This window comes from Carettochelys insculpta, chromosome 10 (assembly GCF_033958435.1).
Source record: "Carettochelys insculpta isolate YL-2023 chromosome 10, ASM3395843v1, whole genome shotgun sequence".
In the NCBI taxonomy this organism is placed as follows: domain Eukaryota; kingdom Metazoa; phylum Chordata; order Testudines; family Carettochelyidae; genus Carettochelys; species Carettochelys insculpta.
The window spans coordinates 22,337,054-22,355,770 of NC_134146.1; the positions used below are offsets into that span (position 1 = coordinate 22,337,054).

At 44.7% G+C, this 18,717-nt stretch overlaps 1 protein-coding gene across 2 annotated transcripts in view; it reads left to right on the forward strand.

The window, feature by feature from the left end:
- Nucleotides 1-18,717, forward strand: part of U2SURP (U2 snRNP associated SURP domain containing) — a 70,706-nt gene that overhangs the window by 47,519 nt on the left and 4,470 nt on the right. For both annotated transcript variants that reach the window (XM_075004656.1, XM_075004657.1), the window contains 3 exons: nucleotides 2,250-2,316; nucleotides 12,593-12,755; nucleotides 16,063-16,173. In XM_075004656.1, the coding sequence (XP_074860757.1) occupies nucleotides 2,250-2,316; nucleotides 12,593-12,755; nucleotides 16,063-16,173 (341 nt within the window). The remainder of the gene's footprint in view (nucleotides 1-2,249; nucleotides 2,317-12,592; nucleotides 12,756-16,062; nucleotides 16,174-18,717) is intronic.

An 18,717-nucleotide genomic window follows, 5' to 3' on the forward strand; every position in this document is an offset into this window, starting at 1 on the left:
TTCCAGTGTGTAACAAATGTTGGAAAGCATCTAGTGACATGCTACAGATTACTTACTTCCAAATGTTCATTCTACGGATAATTTTTTTTTAAGAACACCAAGTTCCATTTTAAAAAGTAATGAAAATGGGCCTCAAAGTCCCACTGATTGTTATTGAGGCTGTATCTATGCTACGCTATGAGATAAAATCAAATTTAATTGAGTTAGCTCAAATTTACCATGTGACTGTCTTCACTGAAAAGATTGTTAGCTTGATTTTGGGTGCACTGATTTTGAGATTACAAAATCGCAATTAGCTGATGGGTATAGCATCAAGCTCGAATTCAGAAGTTGAATTAAATGCAAGTGTGGAAGCGCCACATCTTGATAGCAAATTTATTACCCTCCAGAGGTGTCCTGTGTGTAATCCATAATGCCCCCCTCCATGCTCTGCACTGCCTGCTGATCTCCAGTAACAGGAAGAGCTTGAATTTCCAAGCGGGAGCAGCTAGCCTTTAGCTGTGGGCTCATGTTAGTTTATGACATCCTGTGAAATGGCTTCTTTCTTTCCATGGTGTTAGCAGTGTGAGCACATCTGCCTGTTCAGTAGCCCCTTCAGGGAGTTCGCAACTGTCGGTACACTTGCTATTTTTTTCTGTGTGGCCCGCCACCAGCCCCTGCCCCACTGCACCACATATCGTCAAGGCTGTGCTGGGGTTTGTGCTTGCGTAACAGACCAAGAAACTTCTTCTCAGTGGTTAACGTTTGTGTGTGAACACTGCCCCCCCCACCCACACACACACAGGCGCCATTGCTCACTGGTCTTGACATCATCTTCCCCCATTGCATTTTCATCATTTCATTCTGGGTCTTTCTTGCGCTCAGCCACATCACATGGGTAGCCCCCAACCCAAGGTGTGCCTGTGGTTCGGTGCTGACAGTGCTGCCGGTTACACGGGAAAGAGATGGCTTTGCTGCCGCCATGGGGAAGTCTCCCCAGGGGGTAAAGATATTGCAGGGGGAGCTTTGCTTATGCTGCCATGGGGAAGTCTACTCCGGGGTTAAGATAATGGGGACTTTGCTACCGCCATGGGCTGCTGCTGCCAAGGGTGGAGGACTACTTCAACTGGTCATCCAGTGACACTCCCCTCCTGCCCAATACCTGGGCCTGCTGCTGCCGCTGGAGAAAAGTCTCCCCCTAGCAGCTAAGGGTCTTGCTGCCACCATGGGGAAGGATCAGCTCAACTGGGTCATCCAGCGACACCCCTGCTCTTGGCCCATAGCTAGGCTTGGTGTGCTGCTGCTGGGGAAAAATTTACCCCTGTGGCTAGGGAGCTTACTGCCAACGGGGGAGGAGCATTTCAACTGGTCATCCAGTGACACTCCCTCTCCGTTGGCCCATACCTGGGATTGCTACTGCTGGGGGAAAACCAACTGTTTTTTTTTTTTTTTCCTGCACAGTCTGGGACCCTTCATTAGGGCTCCCCACACGCTATGTTGGTGGTGTGAAGAAACCAAAAATTCTTTCTTTGTACATTCTTACCAATGTAAGAAACATTTTGGGCCCCTGCATTTTTTTCAGGGATCACATTTTGGCAATAATTGTAGGTGGGATGGATGGCCTATTGAGAATAGTCTCTCCACCCGTGTTGGTAATGTAATGTGTGGGGAAACCAAAAATTCTTCCTTCTGATTTTGAGTGTCTTCTGCACTGTTTCCAGGGATCAACATATTTTCAGTGATTGGGAGGGGAATGATGATGTCAAGACGAGCATACCCAGAATGCTACGGAGATGAGAACTGTGGCATTGCTTCCCACAATGCACTGCTGGAACAGTCTATGTTAGCAATGACTCAACTTTGTGGGGAGCACAGTGTGAAGTGAGGATAGTCAAAATTGAACTTATAAATTTCAGAATAAGAAAATTGATATAAATAAATTTGAATTTATCTCATAGTGTAAGCAGCCTGAGATTTAGTCTAAGTTACCTGTATCACTTCCGTGAATGGGATGTTGGCTTCTAAAAGTTAATCTGGTGCTTTTGAAAATTTTACCACGTCCTTCATGTTGTCATTAAATAATAAATCAAAAATTTACTCTACTCAAGTGCAGCTTTTAGTAAACATGGAATTGATTTCCTTGAAAAGGGGATAGTTGTAGCAAACACTGGTTGCTACACAGTTGTACATTTTGCATTTTATAATATTTACGTACAGCTCAATTGTCAGTAATTTTGTTTATTTTTAGAATTTTCTTTCTTTTTGTTTAGCTGTTACAACTTCTAAATGGGAGCTTTTTGACCAGCATGAAGAATCAGAAGAGGAAGAAAATCAAAAGTAAGTCTCTAGATGTTTTTAGTTTACCTGTGTGGGTTTCTTTGTGAAAGGCAGAAGGTGCTTTATTGAAGTCTGTGGGAAACTTGACTTTATTTGACTTTAATTTGGCCAGGATTTTCCCACAAGCAGATGTAACAAATGCTCTTTGATTTAAGATTTTCCTACTGTATTTGCATATGTAGTTCATATGTAGTTCATTAGGTTGCAGCATCCCACGTAATCATTGAATGTGACTGGCAAAGTTAATAGCATATTGACTTTAATGTACAGATCCATTCTGAGTTTGGACTTTGGTAGCAGGGAATAATCATCTTTATTCAACAAAAACTGTATGGAAAAATTTGTTTATGTAAATAGTTGTTTTCTTTCCAGATTGCTTTGAAAGCAATGTTTGGTATCATATAACTTGACGAAAATGCTTATATACGTTCTAATTGTAACAGAGAGCCCCCAAAACAGTCTAAAATTAAATAATTTTACCCATTCTGCTCATCTTATGCCAGAGGTCCCCAACCTGTGGGGAATGGCTGGGACCAAAGTCAGCTCTTGTAAGGGGAGGGGGGCAGAGAAGGGAGCACCATCCCATTCTGCTGCTGGCCTGGCTGCTGGCCCTGCACCTGGAGTCCTAGCTGTTTGCTCCAGCCTTGGTCCTGTATCCTTGCCTGCACTCAGTCATCCCAGAGTTGCAGCCTCTCTTTATTCTGGCTTGGAGGTGGGGTGGAGTAAGTCGGGGGAGCAAGGTAAAAGGTTTTGAGGACAGACTTATTTATGGTATCTAACAAAACAAACAGTCATGTAGCACTTTAAAGACTAACAGAATGATTTATTAGGCGATGAGCTTTCGTGAGACAGACCTATGTCTTCAGATCTGAAGACATAGGTCTGTCCCACGAAAGCTCATCGCCTAATAAATCATTGTTAGTCTTTAAAGTGCTACATGACTGTTTGTTTTGTCAGAATATAGTCTAACACAGCTACCTCTCTATTATTTATGCCATGTCTTTTTTAGGCCCTTAAAAGCTTTTTTTATCCAGCATGTTGGCAGAATGGTGTGGTCAAATAGGTGGAAAAATTGTGGTTAACTATGGGTATGGCTGTGGGAAGGGGAGCAGGATGGGGAATTTGAGTGTGGGATGGGTTTTGGATGCCAGATCTGGGGGGTGCTCACCTTAGGTGGCTTCCCAAAGCAGCAACCTGTCCTTGCTGCTGGCAGAGGCATGGCTAGGTCACTCTCTGTCCTGCTCCTGCCCTGCCCTGAGCACTGGCCCCACAGTTCCCATTGGTCAGGAAATGTGATCAGCAAAGCATCGGGGGCAGTGACTGTGGGTAGAGGCAGTGCACAGAGCTACCTGGTCACATCTCTGCAGAGGAACTGAGGAGTATGTCACAGCTGTGGGAAGCTGCTGGAGGTGGGTGCCACCTGGATCCAGCACCCCTGTCTCACACCCTCTCCTGAACTGTGAATCCTTCATGGCAGTTCTGCCAAGGAGTAGCAGGGATATATTGCTGCTTCAGGGAGACAGTTGGAGCTGGCACGGAGCCCGCTGGCCCTGCCTGTCAGCTGGAGTGTATGAAGATTAGAAATGCTGGTTTATAGAGCTTTTTGGTTGGTACAGGCCCAAGGAATACAGCTTTTACTCTGTGTATGTGTGTGTAAAGCCACAACTTTCTCTAGTATCTCAACCAATTGAATCAGCAAAGTACTAAATCCTTACCCTTTAGCCAGTGTAAGCTGTGTTGTTGTTCATTCTAACTCTAGTACGTTCATCTTTCCGGAACTCTTATTTTAATCTCTCCCAGAGTATCTAGTGAGTTTGCTTCTATGTTACATGTGAAGGAATAGAATTATTAGAGGATATTTCAGTAAGTCATGTATGCACTCACAAGGTGTACTCCACCTTTGTCCAGTGCTTTCCTTACTCCTTTTTAAGGTTTTGGACAAAGTAACGGGTGTTAAAATTTATGGACAATTTTATAATTAAGGATAGGAATTTGTCACAGATTGTGACTTTCTAGGAACTCAGTGATTACATCTGGGACAGGCTGGAGCCTCAGCTAGTTCTGGGGCTGCTGAAACAGTGATTCTTCTTCGAGTGGTCCCCATGGGTGCTCCACAATAGGTGTCGGGCTTGCCTGGCGCTGCAGATCGGAATTCTTCTAGCAGTTTCTATTGGATCGCGCATGCGCTGACGCGCGCCGCTCCCTTGCGTGCCCCCGGCCATGTGTGTGATCCGGTGCCCGCCAGTTCCTTCTCAACCACCATTGGCTGCAGACAGAATCCGCTCAGGCTAAAGCCAGAGACAGATAAGAGAGTTGTTTTTACGTGTAGTTTGTTTTGTCAATATCAAAAAAAAAAAAAAAAAAAAAAAAAAAAAAAGAGAGAGAGAGAAAGAAAGAGAATATTAGCTAGCAGAAAGAAGAGGAACGAAGGAGAGAGGGGTGGACAAGAAGGCTAGTTAACCCTTCCGCTGCCCTGCAGGCCGGTGATTGTTATTTTGGGTTAGAAAGCACTGATTAGTGGCTAAGTACCCTATTAACAGTAAAGACTCACCGCGATGGCCTCCTCGGGGTTTAAGAAGTATGAGTTCTGGCGTGAAGCTATGCCGGCCTCCGATGGGCATAGTGAATGCATTCGCTGCCTGGGAGAGTCGCACGTTACCCAGAAGTGTTCCCACTGCGCTAAGCTTACAGCCAGGGCCAGGGAAGACAGAGAGATGAGGCTCAAAATGATCTTGTTTGATAAGGCTCTCCAGCCGGAACCGCTGGAGAAACCTCATGCAGAAGGGCCCTCTGGGTTGCATAAAAGGAAGGCAGCCTCTTTGACCCCCTCGGTGCAGAAGAGGAGGAAACTCTCCCCGGCTCGATCCTTGCCGGCGGGCCCAGTGGGCAGGACGAGCGGAACGCAGAGCCCCCCGCCGCGAGCTCATGAAAGCAGCAGCGCATGTGGCAGAGGCTGAGCCTCTGATTCCACAACAGACGGCACGCAAGGTGCCGCAATTGGCGGCGCCGATGGTGCAGGGGCACCCAGCACGGAGCCTACCGTTGCCGGAGGAAGCTGCCCGCGCGGCACCGCAGCTGACTGTGCCGAGCGCGGTGCCAAGATCCCCGGCACAGGAAGGGGCGGTGCCCACCCCACAGGGGAGGGGCAAGGCAAAAACAAAAACTCGGCACCTGAGTCCATCTCCAGGCAGGGCTGCACTGCCCTTATCACCTAGGTCCCCGCTCCCCCCCGAGATACACACGCCACACCGACGGGCTGTAACTCCACTGGCTTATCTAGGACCTCCCTCTCCATTCCTCCAACCAATTTCTCCATGGCTTGGGCACCTTCACCATTTTTGGGCACGGATACCCTTGAGTACTATCACAAACCAGCTTCACCACTATCTATGTCGTTGCGGAGGTCCCGCTCTCCCAGACATCATGGGTACATTCCCCGATCGTGGTCCAGGTCTCCATCACCGGGCCCTTGCCCATGCTGCTATGATCGTCCTCATCATGCAGAACACACACACCGCAGGTCTAGATCCAGGGACAGGTCCTCCCCTGCTTCTCATCAATACCCCCGTGTACACTCTCGCTCTGGGACGGGAACACAGTTGTCTCGGGGAGTTAGGTCCAGAATCCCGAGACTTTCCTTCACAATCCTCCAGGGAGCAAGTATATCATCGACCTCGGGAGTCAGATGATTTGAGGGAGGTTTACCCCAGTGGTTCCTCCTCATCCTCCCCAGATGAGGCCATGGCCCCCAGGGATTTCTCCCCCCCCCCCCCCCCCGGATGACCTTAAACAATTCCAGGAGCTGTTCAAAAGAGTAGCTTTCATGCAGGACATTCAAATAGCAGAGGTGCAGGAGAAGCATCATAAACTCCTGAAAAATTTGAGACCCCCGGCTTCATCTAAAATCGCTATCCCCCTGGACGAAGCCATTATGGAGTCAGCCACTAACATATGGCAGACCCCGGCCTCTATTCTGCCCTCTTGTTCGTAGGCGGATAAGAAGTACTTCGTCCCAGCCAAGGGCATGGAGTTCCTCTTTAGTCACCCGCAACCCAATTCTTTGGTGGTCGAATCATCCCAGCACAGGTCGAAGGCGTCTCAGTACAAATCCGGGGGGGTCAGATAAAGATGCTAAGAAGCTAGAGCTGTTTGGCAGGAAGGTATATTCCTCCTCTACCCTATTATTGAGAGTGGCAAATTACGCGGCACATCTATCAAACCACAACTTTGACAATTACTCCAGGCTTACTCTCCTCATGGATTCGCTCCCGGAAAACAAGAGGCCGGTGTTAAAGGCGATTGTTCAAGAGGGCTATGCAGCGTCGCGGACGGGAGCCCAGATTGCCCTGGACATGGCGGACACAGTGGCACGTTCAACAGCTGCAGCAGTGGTAATGCGTAGGGAATCCTGGCTCCAGATGTCTGATGTCCCCAGGGACCTGCAGGCGAAGATCGTGGATCTTCCCTTTGATAAACAAAAGCTGTTTGTGGGTCCTCCACTCCAGCAAAGACTCGAGGGCCACACTTAGAACCTTGGGTATTTATGCTCCCCCATACAAGAAGAAGAAATTTTATCCTCAGCAAAGACGCTATGCTTACCAACCGCAGCGTGCTCAATATCAGCGAGGCTACGACCAAGGGCACCATCAACAGCAGCAGCAATACAGGACTCCCAGGCGACGTTCTCAACAAAGCCGTACACCCTCGGGGCAGGCCCAGAGACAACAAGTTTGACGGGTATGTCGGGGGCTGCACTATCAACACCATCGCTCAATGCCACTCTCATCTCATGTTCCATCATCGCCTCAAACCATTCCACTCCCAATGGCAAAAGATCACCACAGACAGATGGGTGCTAGAGATTATAGCCACAGGTTACACGATCCCTTTCCAGTCACTTCCACTGACGAAGCCTCCCACCAGGCCTCATCTCAGGGACGCGGCCCACGAGGCGAGGCTCAAGCAGGAGGTGGATCGCCTTCTGTTCATAGGGGCGGTGGAAAGAGTGCTGGAGCAATTCCAGAGGAAAGGTTTTTATTCACGCTACTTCCTAACAGAGAAGAAAACAGGAGGCTGGAGGCCGATCTTGGATCTACGGGACCTCAACCGTTGCTTGCGCAAGCAACGCTTTCGGATGATCACAGTTGCCTCCATACTTACGGCACTGGACGATGGAGACTGGTTTGCAGCCCTCGACTTACAAGACGCTTACTTTCATATAACGATCCACCCAGCACACAGATGCTTCCTCCGCTTCACGGTCGGCAGGGAACATTTCCAGTACAGGGTTCTTCCGTTCGGCCTATCCTCGGCTCCCAGAGTCTTTACCAAAACCCTGGCAGTGGTATCAGCCTACCTGCACATACAGGAGGTGTTTATTTTCCCATATCTGGATGACTGTCTGCTGAAAGGGGTCTCAAAGGTAGAGGTCTTACGCATGATACGTGTCACCGCGGACACGTTTACTTCGCTGGGCCTAGTTATCAACCTCGCAAAGTCAAAGACCGAACCCGCACAAGATATAGAGTTCATAGGGGCACGCATAAACTCTATCACAGCAAGAGTATACCTGCCTGATGCCCGCTTCCACGCCATCAGTTCACTGGTGCAAGTCATGACATACAGCCCCACGGTGCCGGTCCTAACGTGCCTGCAGCTGTTGGGGCACATGGCGGCAGCAACGTTTGTGGTACAGAATGCCAGGTTACACATGCGAAGCCTGCAGGATTGGCTGGTGAGTGTTTACAAACCGGCATCCCACACTGTCCACAAGGTAGTGTCGCCCACGACAGAGGTGCGCAGATCCCTAGCGTGGTGGGAAAATCCCAAGAATCTGCTAGTGGGGGTGCCTTTTCACCAACCACAAATTTCTATCTTTCTTACTACCGACGCCTCCCACATAGGATGGGGAGCGCACATTGGCAGCAAGGTGACGCAAGGGCTATGGTCCACTGCGGAACAGACACTGCACATAAACATACTGGAGCTCAGAGCAGTGTTCAACGCGTGCAGACATTTTCGAGATTACCTGCATGGCAAAGTAGTTGGGATCAATACCGACAATACCTCCACTATGTTCTACATCAATCAACAAGGAGGGGCATGATACCGTGCGTTATGTGTGGAAGCAGTCCGATTGTGGAACTGGTGCATCGCCAACAATATAACAGTGAAAGCCTCGTACTTGCCAGGCACTCACAATGTGAAGGCAGATCAGCTGAGCAGACATTTCGCACTCACGCAGGGATGGCAGATCTGCTCCGACCTGCTATGACGCATATTTCGTACATGGGGGTTTCCCCAAGTCGATTTGTTTGCCACCCAGTGCGACAAGAAGTGCCCCCAGTACTGCTTCAGAGCAGGAATAGGGTGGGGGTCCCTGGGGGGACGCATTCATGATTTCATGGAAGGGCCCTCTACTCTCCGCGTTTCCCCCCACAACGCTTATCCACAAGGTTCTGCAGAAAGCCAGAAGGGAGAGAGAGTTCGCATGATACTCATAGTCCCAACTTGGGACTGGCAACAATGGTTTCCCTTGCTTCTGCGCATGTCGGATCGTCCACCACTTCCCCTACTGGTGGCGCCGGACTTACTCACGCAGGCTCAGGGGTCCATAGTGCACCTGCACCCTCAGGGTCTGCACCTACAAGCATGGTTAATCCATGGCTCAGTGCCTTAGAGAGCACATGTACGGAAGGAGTACAACAAGTCCTGGAGTGTAGCCGAAGGACCTCCACCAGGAGGACTTATAAACAGAAATGGACTCAATTTACAGCCTGGTGTTCCACCAAGCAGTTAGCTCCCCTTGACGTTCCTATAACCGTAATACCAGAATACCTATTGGACCTCAAACGAGACGGGCTTTCTCTATCCTCGCTGAAGGTCCACCTTGCTGCTCTATCAGCTTTTCGGCATACAGAGGAAGGGCCCACTGTATTCGCCCACCCTATCGTCACAAGGTTCTTGAAGGGGCTGGTAAACCTTTACCCCCCTCAAAAACCGCTTCTGCCGTCGTGGAGTTTGGACTTGGTGCTCAGCACGCTATCGGGACCACCCTTCGAACCATTAGCCACGGTACCCCTCCGACTCCTTACGATGAAAACAACCTTCCTCCTTGTGATTACGTCAGCCCGCAGGGTGAGCGAGCTTACGGCAGTGATGGCAACGCCGCCCTGCACAGTATTCTCAAAGGAGGCGGTAACCCTATGGTTACACCCAGCCTTCGTTCCAAAAGTTTCTTCGGAGTTCCATCTTAACAAACCAATAGTTTTACCATCGTTTTACCCGAAGCCTCACAGCTCCAGCAAGGAGGCGCGCCTACATCTCCTAGAGATGAGAAGGGCGTTGGCCTTCTACATAGACAGAACTAAGTTCTTCCGGAAAATGGACAGGCTTCTAGTGTCTCTCGCTCCCAGGTCAAAAGGGGAAGGCCTCTCTTCACAGAGAATTTCAAAGCACATCGTGTCCTGTATAAAAATGTGCTACGAGCTTCGAAAGACCCCTTTGCTGGCCCCGCCTAGGGCTCACTCCACCAGGGCGGTGGCGGCGTCAACAGCCTTCTTCGAGGGCATCGCGTTAAGACATCTGTAGAGCGGCGACCTGGTCATCCTACGACACCTTCGCCAAGCATTATGCCCTACATCGGGTATTCGAGGAGGATACCCATCTGTCAACAGCAGTTCTCTAGGGGGCAAGCTGCACATAAACCGATTACCCACCTACTTACTTGGGTTACTGCTGGGTAGTCACCTATTGTGGAGCACCCACGGGGACCACTTGAAGAAGAAAGAGAAGTTACTCACCTGTAGTAACGATGGTTCTTCGAGATGTGTCCCCATGGGTGCTCCACCACCCGCCCATCCTCCCCGCTTCGGAATCTCTGTCTGGTGTTTTTCAGGTGCATCCGAGGTGGTTGGTCAAGGAACTGGCGGGGACCGGATTGCGCACATGGCCGGGGGCGCGCAAGGGAGCGGTGCAGGTCAGCGCATGCGCGATCCAATAGAAACTGCTTGAAGAATTCCGATCTGTGGCATCGGGTGAGCCCGACGCCTATTGTGGAGCACCCACAGAGAGACATCTCTAAGAGTGTGAGTAACTTCTCTTTCATGGCCTATTGGAGCAGCCCCCAGAGTTGGTCAGCCCTTCTGGGATGGAGCAGCCACTGTTGGCTCTTGCCACAAGAGCAGTGGAGGGGCTGAAGCAGCTGAAAACCCTGTTAGCACTTGTTTGTTTTAGTAAAAAGGAAGGTCACATGATTTTTTTGTTGCAAGCCCATGACCTGAGCCTGACTTACTAAAAAAAAGTGACAGAATCTTAGCCTTATTACACAGGGTATAAATTAAAATGTAATCTGTTTAGGATGTTGACAAAAGCCAATTCCCAGACTTTTCACAGTTCTCCTTATTAAACTGATTCACTACAACAGCTATATCTATATTACAAACTTACGCTGATCCAAAGTAGGTTAGCATACGGCCACTACAATTATTAAATCATGTGTGAGTGCACACTGGGCTTGTGTCAGTGGTGTGGGTTGTCACCAAAACCACTTGAATCAAGTGTGGGGGATTGTGGCCACAGTCCTGAAAGCCTTAAATAGTCGCTATAATAGTGTGTGCACTGGCTCTGTGTTGGCCTAATTACGACAACTGACTCTCTACTGCTTGTGGAGGTGATGTTACTAGAATGGGGTAGAGACACTAACAGCAGCAGGAGCCAAATATAAGTGAAGAGACATCCATTTCTTGGTTGACGCACTAATGCTGATGAGGCCAAAGCCTGTGTTCTCTCTGGTAGCGGTTACATATTTGTGTTCACAGTATGTAGCTGTTTCCTTCTTAAAGGGAGAAAGATACTGAACATAAAGTCACTTTTTAATTAAAAACATAAACTAAGTTTGTGTTCACAAGCCATTTCCACTCGCTTTGGGCTTGCTTGGCATCTGTCATCTCAGGTTGTTTTTGATAGATTTTTCTGAGAATAAATTTTTTTTACCCCCCCCCTCCAATCATGAAACCACTTAAGAAGGAGCAGCTGTATATTGTTGGCATGACTGGATGCAGATGATGGCTTGTTAGGTCTTTTCTGCCTCTGTTCTACCTTTGTTCTTTTGGGAAGCTATATTGACTACATATGTTAAAATTCAAATTAAATTTGGAAAGAGGGAGAATATGAACATGTAGATATGAGCAAGGTTTTCTATTTTTATTCTGATTTCATCAGTGATTCTCTAGTGTTCTCAGTTGAAAAGTTCAAAAGAGCTGTTTTCAGGAACTCGTTAAAATAGTATGTGTCCAGTGCTACCTGAGGTTTGGGATGTAAAAGACTCCTATAGGGTTATGTGAACTCATTTAAAGGTCCACTTTTTTATTTTGCATCGCAAGAGCAGGTAGTAGCTTTCCCATGTAGATTTTTTTCGATACTACAAGACCTCATTCACTTTTATAGTTCTTGACCAGTCTCTGGTCTTTTATTCTTCAAGTAGTTTGAGAGCATCAATAGTAATGATTACATCATCTTAAGACTGCATTGTATGTTGAGCACGGCATTCAAGTGGCCAGTTGGGAACACCATTATAGTCTGATTCTGATGTTTGGTCCTAGGACTGAGTCAATGAATTTGACAAAAACCAGAATGCTTTTATTTTTTTATGGAATTAGTTACATTTGAAGAAGCAAACATTGCATCACTTAGCTTGATCTTGTAAATAGTGTTAAGATACCATTTTAGCTTCATAATGATCAGAATAATTATGGGCTGAATTTGTATAAACAGAAAAGGCAGTCCTGTCGCATCTTAAAGACTAACAATATTAGGTGATGAGCTTTCATGGGAAAGACCCACTTCTGCAGATTTGGAGAATAGCACATAATTTTCATAATGTTGTTAGTCTTTAAGATGCTGCAGGCCTGCTTTTTTGTTTTGTTTTGTGAAGGTACAGATTAACAAGGCCACCTCTCTGAATTTGTAGTTTTTGAAAGCTTTGTTAAGATGCAATTAGTGCACAGTGTAAAATAAATGAAACCTAAATGTAAATATTTTCTATAAATAAAGAATTCAGGTAATTCCCTCATGCGCCTGGTAAATGCCTGGCATAATATACCATAACACTGCAAATTTAGGTAATCAGTTGACTTACCTAGAAATCTGCAGAACTACACACCTAAGACTATAAGTAGTTGACATTTTTTTAAGCAAGATTTGTAATGTTCAAACAAATTGTTGCATCAAGCAGATAATTGTATACCAATGCGTTCTGTACTCTTGTCCTTTAAAGTCAGGAAGAAGAAAGTGAAGATGAAGAGGATACTCAGAGTTCTAAATCAGAAGAGCAGCATATGTATTCCAATCCCATCAAAGAAGAAATGCCTGAATCCAAGTCATCAGTCAAGTACTCTGAAATGAGCGAAGAAAAGCGTGCCAAACTCCGAGAGATTGAGGTCAGTGTGTAAAAGTAAACAAAAATAAAATAAAATGTTTTATACCAAAATAACTTTTCAACTGAATAATTTTAGTCCTAAAGTATGAACTTGCCTAAGCTTATTTTATAGAAGGGTTAATGTGCTCAGGAATATCCACCCACAAAAATTCATTAAAGAATGAAGAACAGGGGCATGTGAAGTACAGCCCTGTTCAGTTTTGCTTCTTTTGTGTTCCATCTACACCACCACCTGCCTCAGCTTGCTCCTTGATTTTTCCTTTCCCATTCTCTGGCAAATGGGCATGACTCTTTGGCAACTTAGGACTACCAGGTGCCTTCATGGCTCTGTCTCAAGTTTCCTGCCTCAAAGTTTCTTGTGTTTCCAGTTTTTCTTCCTATTACCACAGATGGGCAAGTGCTAGAGGTTACTACTCTCATTGTTAGGGCCGCAAAGTGAAGCAGAGACCACTTGGGCAAGTGGGCAGTTAAACTGATGGTCTTTGTTTGGCAGGTAGTACTTGCTCCTTCTCTGTTCCACTTCTAAGCAGAGTTGCAAGAATGTCTGCTGACATGGGGAGAACAGATTCTCTCTACTACCCCTTTCTCTCTCATATCCATATGTGGCTAATAGGCTGAAGAGCTAAGTGGGAGCAGAACTAAAGGCCCTTACTCAGCATGGTCTCAATCATCAGTGGGGGTGCAAAATAAAAATACAAGGGTAGTCTTAAAACTGTGCCATTCTCTCCAACCTTTGAGTTTCAAGCTGGGTGACTTGGGCTGTGAAACTTGAAAAATCAAGATCTCTAGTGTATTCTGACACATTAGAAGACTGTTAAGAAGCATTTATTGTAGATTTAATATCTTCTGGTGACAGAACATTTGTTTTGGTTAATATACTGTACGTGAAATTTTAACTGCTTCCTCAACAGTCACCACCAACTCACAATTGTTATATCTTTAGCAGTGGTCTGATTTTCAGGTGGCACAGGCATTTGAAAAAAACTTAAAATGATCTCTCACTGTTCATTCTTGGTGTTAGGCATATTGACATTTCAAGTTCAGACTTCTGGGTCCTCAGAAATCTTTATTTTTATTTTTTTTAAACATTTCAGGAATAATTTTTTGAACTTCCCGTTTCAGACTATAATTGACAGAAAACAACTGAAATTTGCTCCTGAACAGAAATATATCAGGGCATATTTCCATGCTCCTCCTCCAAGAGATCTTTGTAGCCTGACATGAAAATAGTCTTCCCTAAATAAAACAAAATGAAACTGATAGTTCTAAGAAGATATCCAGTAACTTTTCCAAACTTTACTTTTTGGTTACTTCTGTGGATTCTGGAGTCTTTCAAGATATCCCTGGTTTAGTTGGCAAAATTTAAATTTTTGTTTCTGAATGAATCTTCAGGCTGTTGAATTGTTAAGTCAAGTGCTTTAAGAGGCATTCTGTAGCCCCTCTGTTTTAAACAGAACACTTTATTACTGGTGCTAGCCTAGTTCTTGATGTTGGTTCAATGTTACTATTATTCTGTCTTTTGTCATGTTCTTCAAACTACAGTAAGACTCAGAATTTTGAACACGAGTGTTATGGTCTGAGCAGTCAACCACGCACCTCATTTGGAACTAGAAGTACAAAATCATGCAGCAACAGGAAAAAAAATATAGTACTGTGGCAAACATAAATTACTGCTTAAAAACGGTTGGGGGAGGAGGGTACATTTTTAGTTTGCACCGGTAAAGTTTCAAATGTATCATAGTGTTCAGCTGTAAGCTTTTGAAAGAACAGTCAAAGTTTTGAGTGTTAAGAATAGTTCAGACTTGTGAACTACTTGCATTCCTGAGGCGTGTTATAACTCTGAAGTTTTACTGTACTTTTAGTCATGACTGGGTATTTTTTTCCCTCAGTGGGAGAATCTTTAGCGAGAGGGGAAATTTTATGTGAGGATGTCACTCTTAAAGAACTCTGTCACCCACATACTTTTTCTCAGAGTTATTGGGGTACCTTTTTAAAAAGACAGTTGCTCTGTCTTTCTTCAGGATGTTTTTTCAATTTTTTTTTTAAATGATTGGCTTACTTTTTTTGTGGGAGTCTTTGCTTTCTATTCTTGATGAGCACTTAGAGGCCACATCCACATGAGAAGCCTCTGTCAACAGAAGTTACTGTCAGAAGGGATCTACCAGCAAAACGTCTTTCGACAGATCGCATTTACACAAAAAAAAACAGATCAAAAGAGCAATATGCTCTGTCAACAGAGAGCAGCCAGACTGCCTGTCCCTTGTCCCTCTCTCAACAGAACAGCTGACCAGAAGCTCTGCAAGCAGGGCTGCCTGGTGAACCAGGAGGCCCTGTCTCTTGACAGAAGGGCCCCAGAATACCAACACGGCTGTTTTGTCGACAGAACACTGTCAAGAGAGGTGTTATACCTGAACAGGGAGAGGTGTAATGCTGCTGGTGGATGTGCTGAGTTTTGTCGACAAACTGTTGACAAAACACATTTGCCATCCAGAGACTCCGTTCTTTTCCGGCAAAAGCTGCTTGTTTAGACGTGGCCGTAATGAAAGGTGACTTATATCCCAAGACTAGTATAATTGCCTTTCGTAACCCCAAACCATATTTGGCATTCTGCCTGTCTGATACTAGGGAACATAAAATACAGAAGTAAAAAAATGTGATAGTTTGATATAATTTGATGGAAAGTTTTAATGTGCAGTGAAAAAAATGGGAAGTTTCTCTCAGGAAAAATTCCAAAGACTGCCTGGTGACTCATGGTGGAGGTATCATGTTAGTAAGTGTAATATTACTTATAGCATTGCTAGTGAGTGGAATGTCACTGGTATAATGGGCAGTGTATGAAAGAACATATATATCATAAAATAATACTTCTTGAAAGTTGACGTAGTTTACCTGAATATTGAATTATTTTAACAAATCTGAGGAGGAAAGGATGATATTGGGGTATCTGTCAATCACTTGACTTCAGTTAGGTAGAACTTGGGGTTAAATGAAAGGCAATTTTAGGTAGTGTTCCAAGAGAGATTTTAGGGTGTGATGAAATCAAATGAAGGAGAAGAATGGAGTAGAATAACTGGAACCAAATTTATCTTCATACACTTTTTAAATGTATAAGTAGTTTCACGAGACTAAAGTCAACACAATTTCACCACTTTGATTTGATATCCTTTCATATGTGACACTTGCACATTTAATACTGAGAGAACAAAATAAACAAATATTTCATTTCAGCCATGTTTCAGTTTCTGACTATTGTCTGAAACCTATGGATAACAAAATCTGATAAAAATGTGTGGTTATTAATTTTACAGCTTAAGGTGATGAAATTTCAAGATGAGTTGGAGTCTGGAAAAAGACCCAAGAAACCAGGCCAGAGTTTTCAGGAACAGGTTGAACACTACAGAGACAAACTGCTTCAGAGGGTAAGAAATGTTCCTTACATTCACTACTTCTCAGATGTACGGTTACATTAAGGTATTGACAAATACATTTAGTTGACATGCCACTATCCAAGTGCTTTTTCCAGATTGGATATACCTTTTAGTTTGTGTTAGAATATATCTCATGTTACTTTGTCACTCATGATTTGGCTCACTGCCATTCAGATGAGTTGAGAAGAAATTGTTCGAGTTCTATCCATAAATTATTTGGGGGAAAAAACAACACACAGAAAAATAGTGCTGACAAAAGTAGCTTTTGTCCAATGCTGGGCAAGAGAGAGTGGCATTCAGGACTCACGTTACTTGAAACTCCTCTTATTCCCTGACACCTCACTAGCTAGTTTGTTCTCACTAGCTCCAGTTTGGTGCTAACAGCCCAGTATGCATCATTCTCCAACATTACTGCTGTCATTAGTCCTCTGTCATCTAGAACCAAATCAGATGATCATTGGAAAGGGATTATATTTGAGAATTTTCAAGATATGTCTGAAACAGTATGAAAATTGAAGGTTTCAAAGCCATGGCATGTAAATAAATAACACTTAACTTGAGCTTCTCTAGCCTGAATTTTAGTAATGGTGGTTGTCAGAATGTTTTTTTGAGTGGCTTATGGGTGTAAGTGCCAACGTCAGGGCAGATTGCGAGGCAGCCAGGCACAGCCCCGAACAGGCTGAGCTCTCTACTTGGAGCGCACATAGATACTTGACTGAAGCACTATAACAGTCTTAACATGAGAGTTGCTGACTCCCCTGGGACACTTAGTTTGTCTTGCCACTCAGGCAAGATTGTCTTCATGATACAGGGCCACTTACACCAAAAGTCACAATTTTCAGATTACGCCCAGTTCCAGAGGGCCATTCGTTTAACCCCAGGTCTTAGATTGCTTACCAAAATACTTGTATCCAATTCTACAATAAATTGAGTGAAAGGTTTATTAGCTAAGAAAAGTAATGAGTTATTTACAGTGTTAATGCAGGTAAACAGATACTGACACAAGTTGTTCTCAAGTAACAAAAAGGAATAGAAGCTACATTGATGAGCAAGCTCTGTGGGCGTATCTGCGCAGCATGTAGACACCTGCCTTTGGCCTGTGCTCAGACTGCAGGGCTATTTGATAGAATACTTGCTCAGGGTGGAACCTGGACTTTATGACCTTGTGAGGTGGTGGGGTCCCAGAGCTTGGGTTTCTGCCCAAGCCCAGAAAGTCTGCACATCAATTAAACAGCCTAGAAACTGAAGCCCTGTGAACCCAATAGCTGGCTTGGGCTAGCCAAAAGTATCTGATTTCTGTGTGATGTACCTTACATGTCTTTTTAGAGCTAATCCAGGTCAGCCCCTGGGGACTTCTTGTTTATGCTTGCACATCTTAACTTCGGATTTCAAGCAGCATAGAATTATTGTTCATTTTTAGAGGGTTTTATTTCCTTCCCCCAGTGCTCAAACTGATGTGATGAGTCCAGCTGCACATCTCTTTCTTTGAGAGAGAGAGAGAGAGAGAGTGTGTGTGTGTGTGTGGGAGGTGTTGGAAGGCTTGAGGAAGAAAGCAGTCAACAGAGTCTTTTTTTCTTTGTTTCACAATGGTTCATTTGGTTTCAGTAGGCCTTCTTGGTGGGCAGGACCTAACACTATGTGCAAAACTAGCATTTCTACATTAATGTGCCTGCTGTGTTTGATGATTTAGACAGACAGGTTTACAATGCATAAAACATAGGGTACAGATGTTAAATATGTGAGCGTTTCATAAAGACTAAACACATTATTCTAAATCTAATAAACTATTAACACAGGTGAGCTAGGCTGGTTTCCCTCTATGCATTTGTCAGTGAGGCCTTCTTGTGAAGTGATGCCTTTGTCTGCCAGTATCACTGGTATTACAGAAATATTGCTTCTAGCATATTACAGAAAAGCTGGACCTACCCATACAGTTAATTACAAGCTAAATATAGTAATTTTGTGTTGCATGCTTCTCTTTGTTTCGGGAAGTTAGCACACAAATGTAAGGGTGACTAATTTAAAAATAGACTTGCACGTCACCTCTGGGAAAGAGGCCTATCAAAGTTCGGAATGGTGATCTATGGAGGAAATGTACACATCTGTAGAATGGTGGTAGCTCTTAGTGGTTTGAAACCAGTATTGACATTAAAATCATCTTTCTGATTGTCTTCTCTGTAATTGGAGAGAAGTCATATTTATTTTGAATAGCAAGTGTAATTTATGTAGTAAAATGGAATCATTTAAAAAAAATTATATAAAATCATTACGCAGCTAATCTTGTCAGAGGCTCTGTGTGTGTTCTGCAGTGGCGTGGTCTGCATTGGTGTTAATTCTGTCAGTCTGTAAATATAGATTTCTGCATCATTTGCTGGTGCTTTTAAAAATGCTCCTAAAATTATAAATGTGTAAATAAAATGCAAAAAAAGCAATTATAGCTGCAGTTTTTTACAACATCTGCACCGAGTGCAATTTTTCCTGATCTGCTGACTAATTCTTTTAGTTGAGATTGGTGCAGAGTAACCTTGCAGAGTA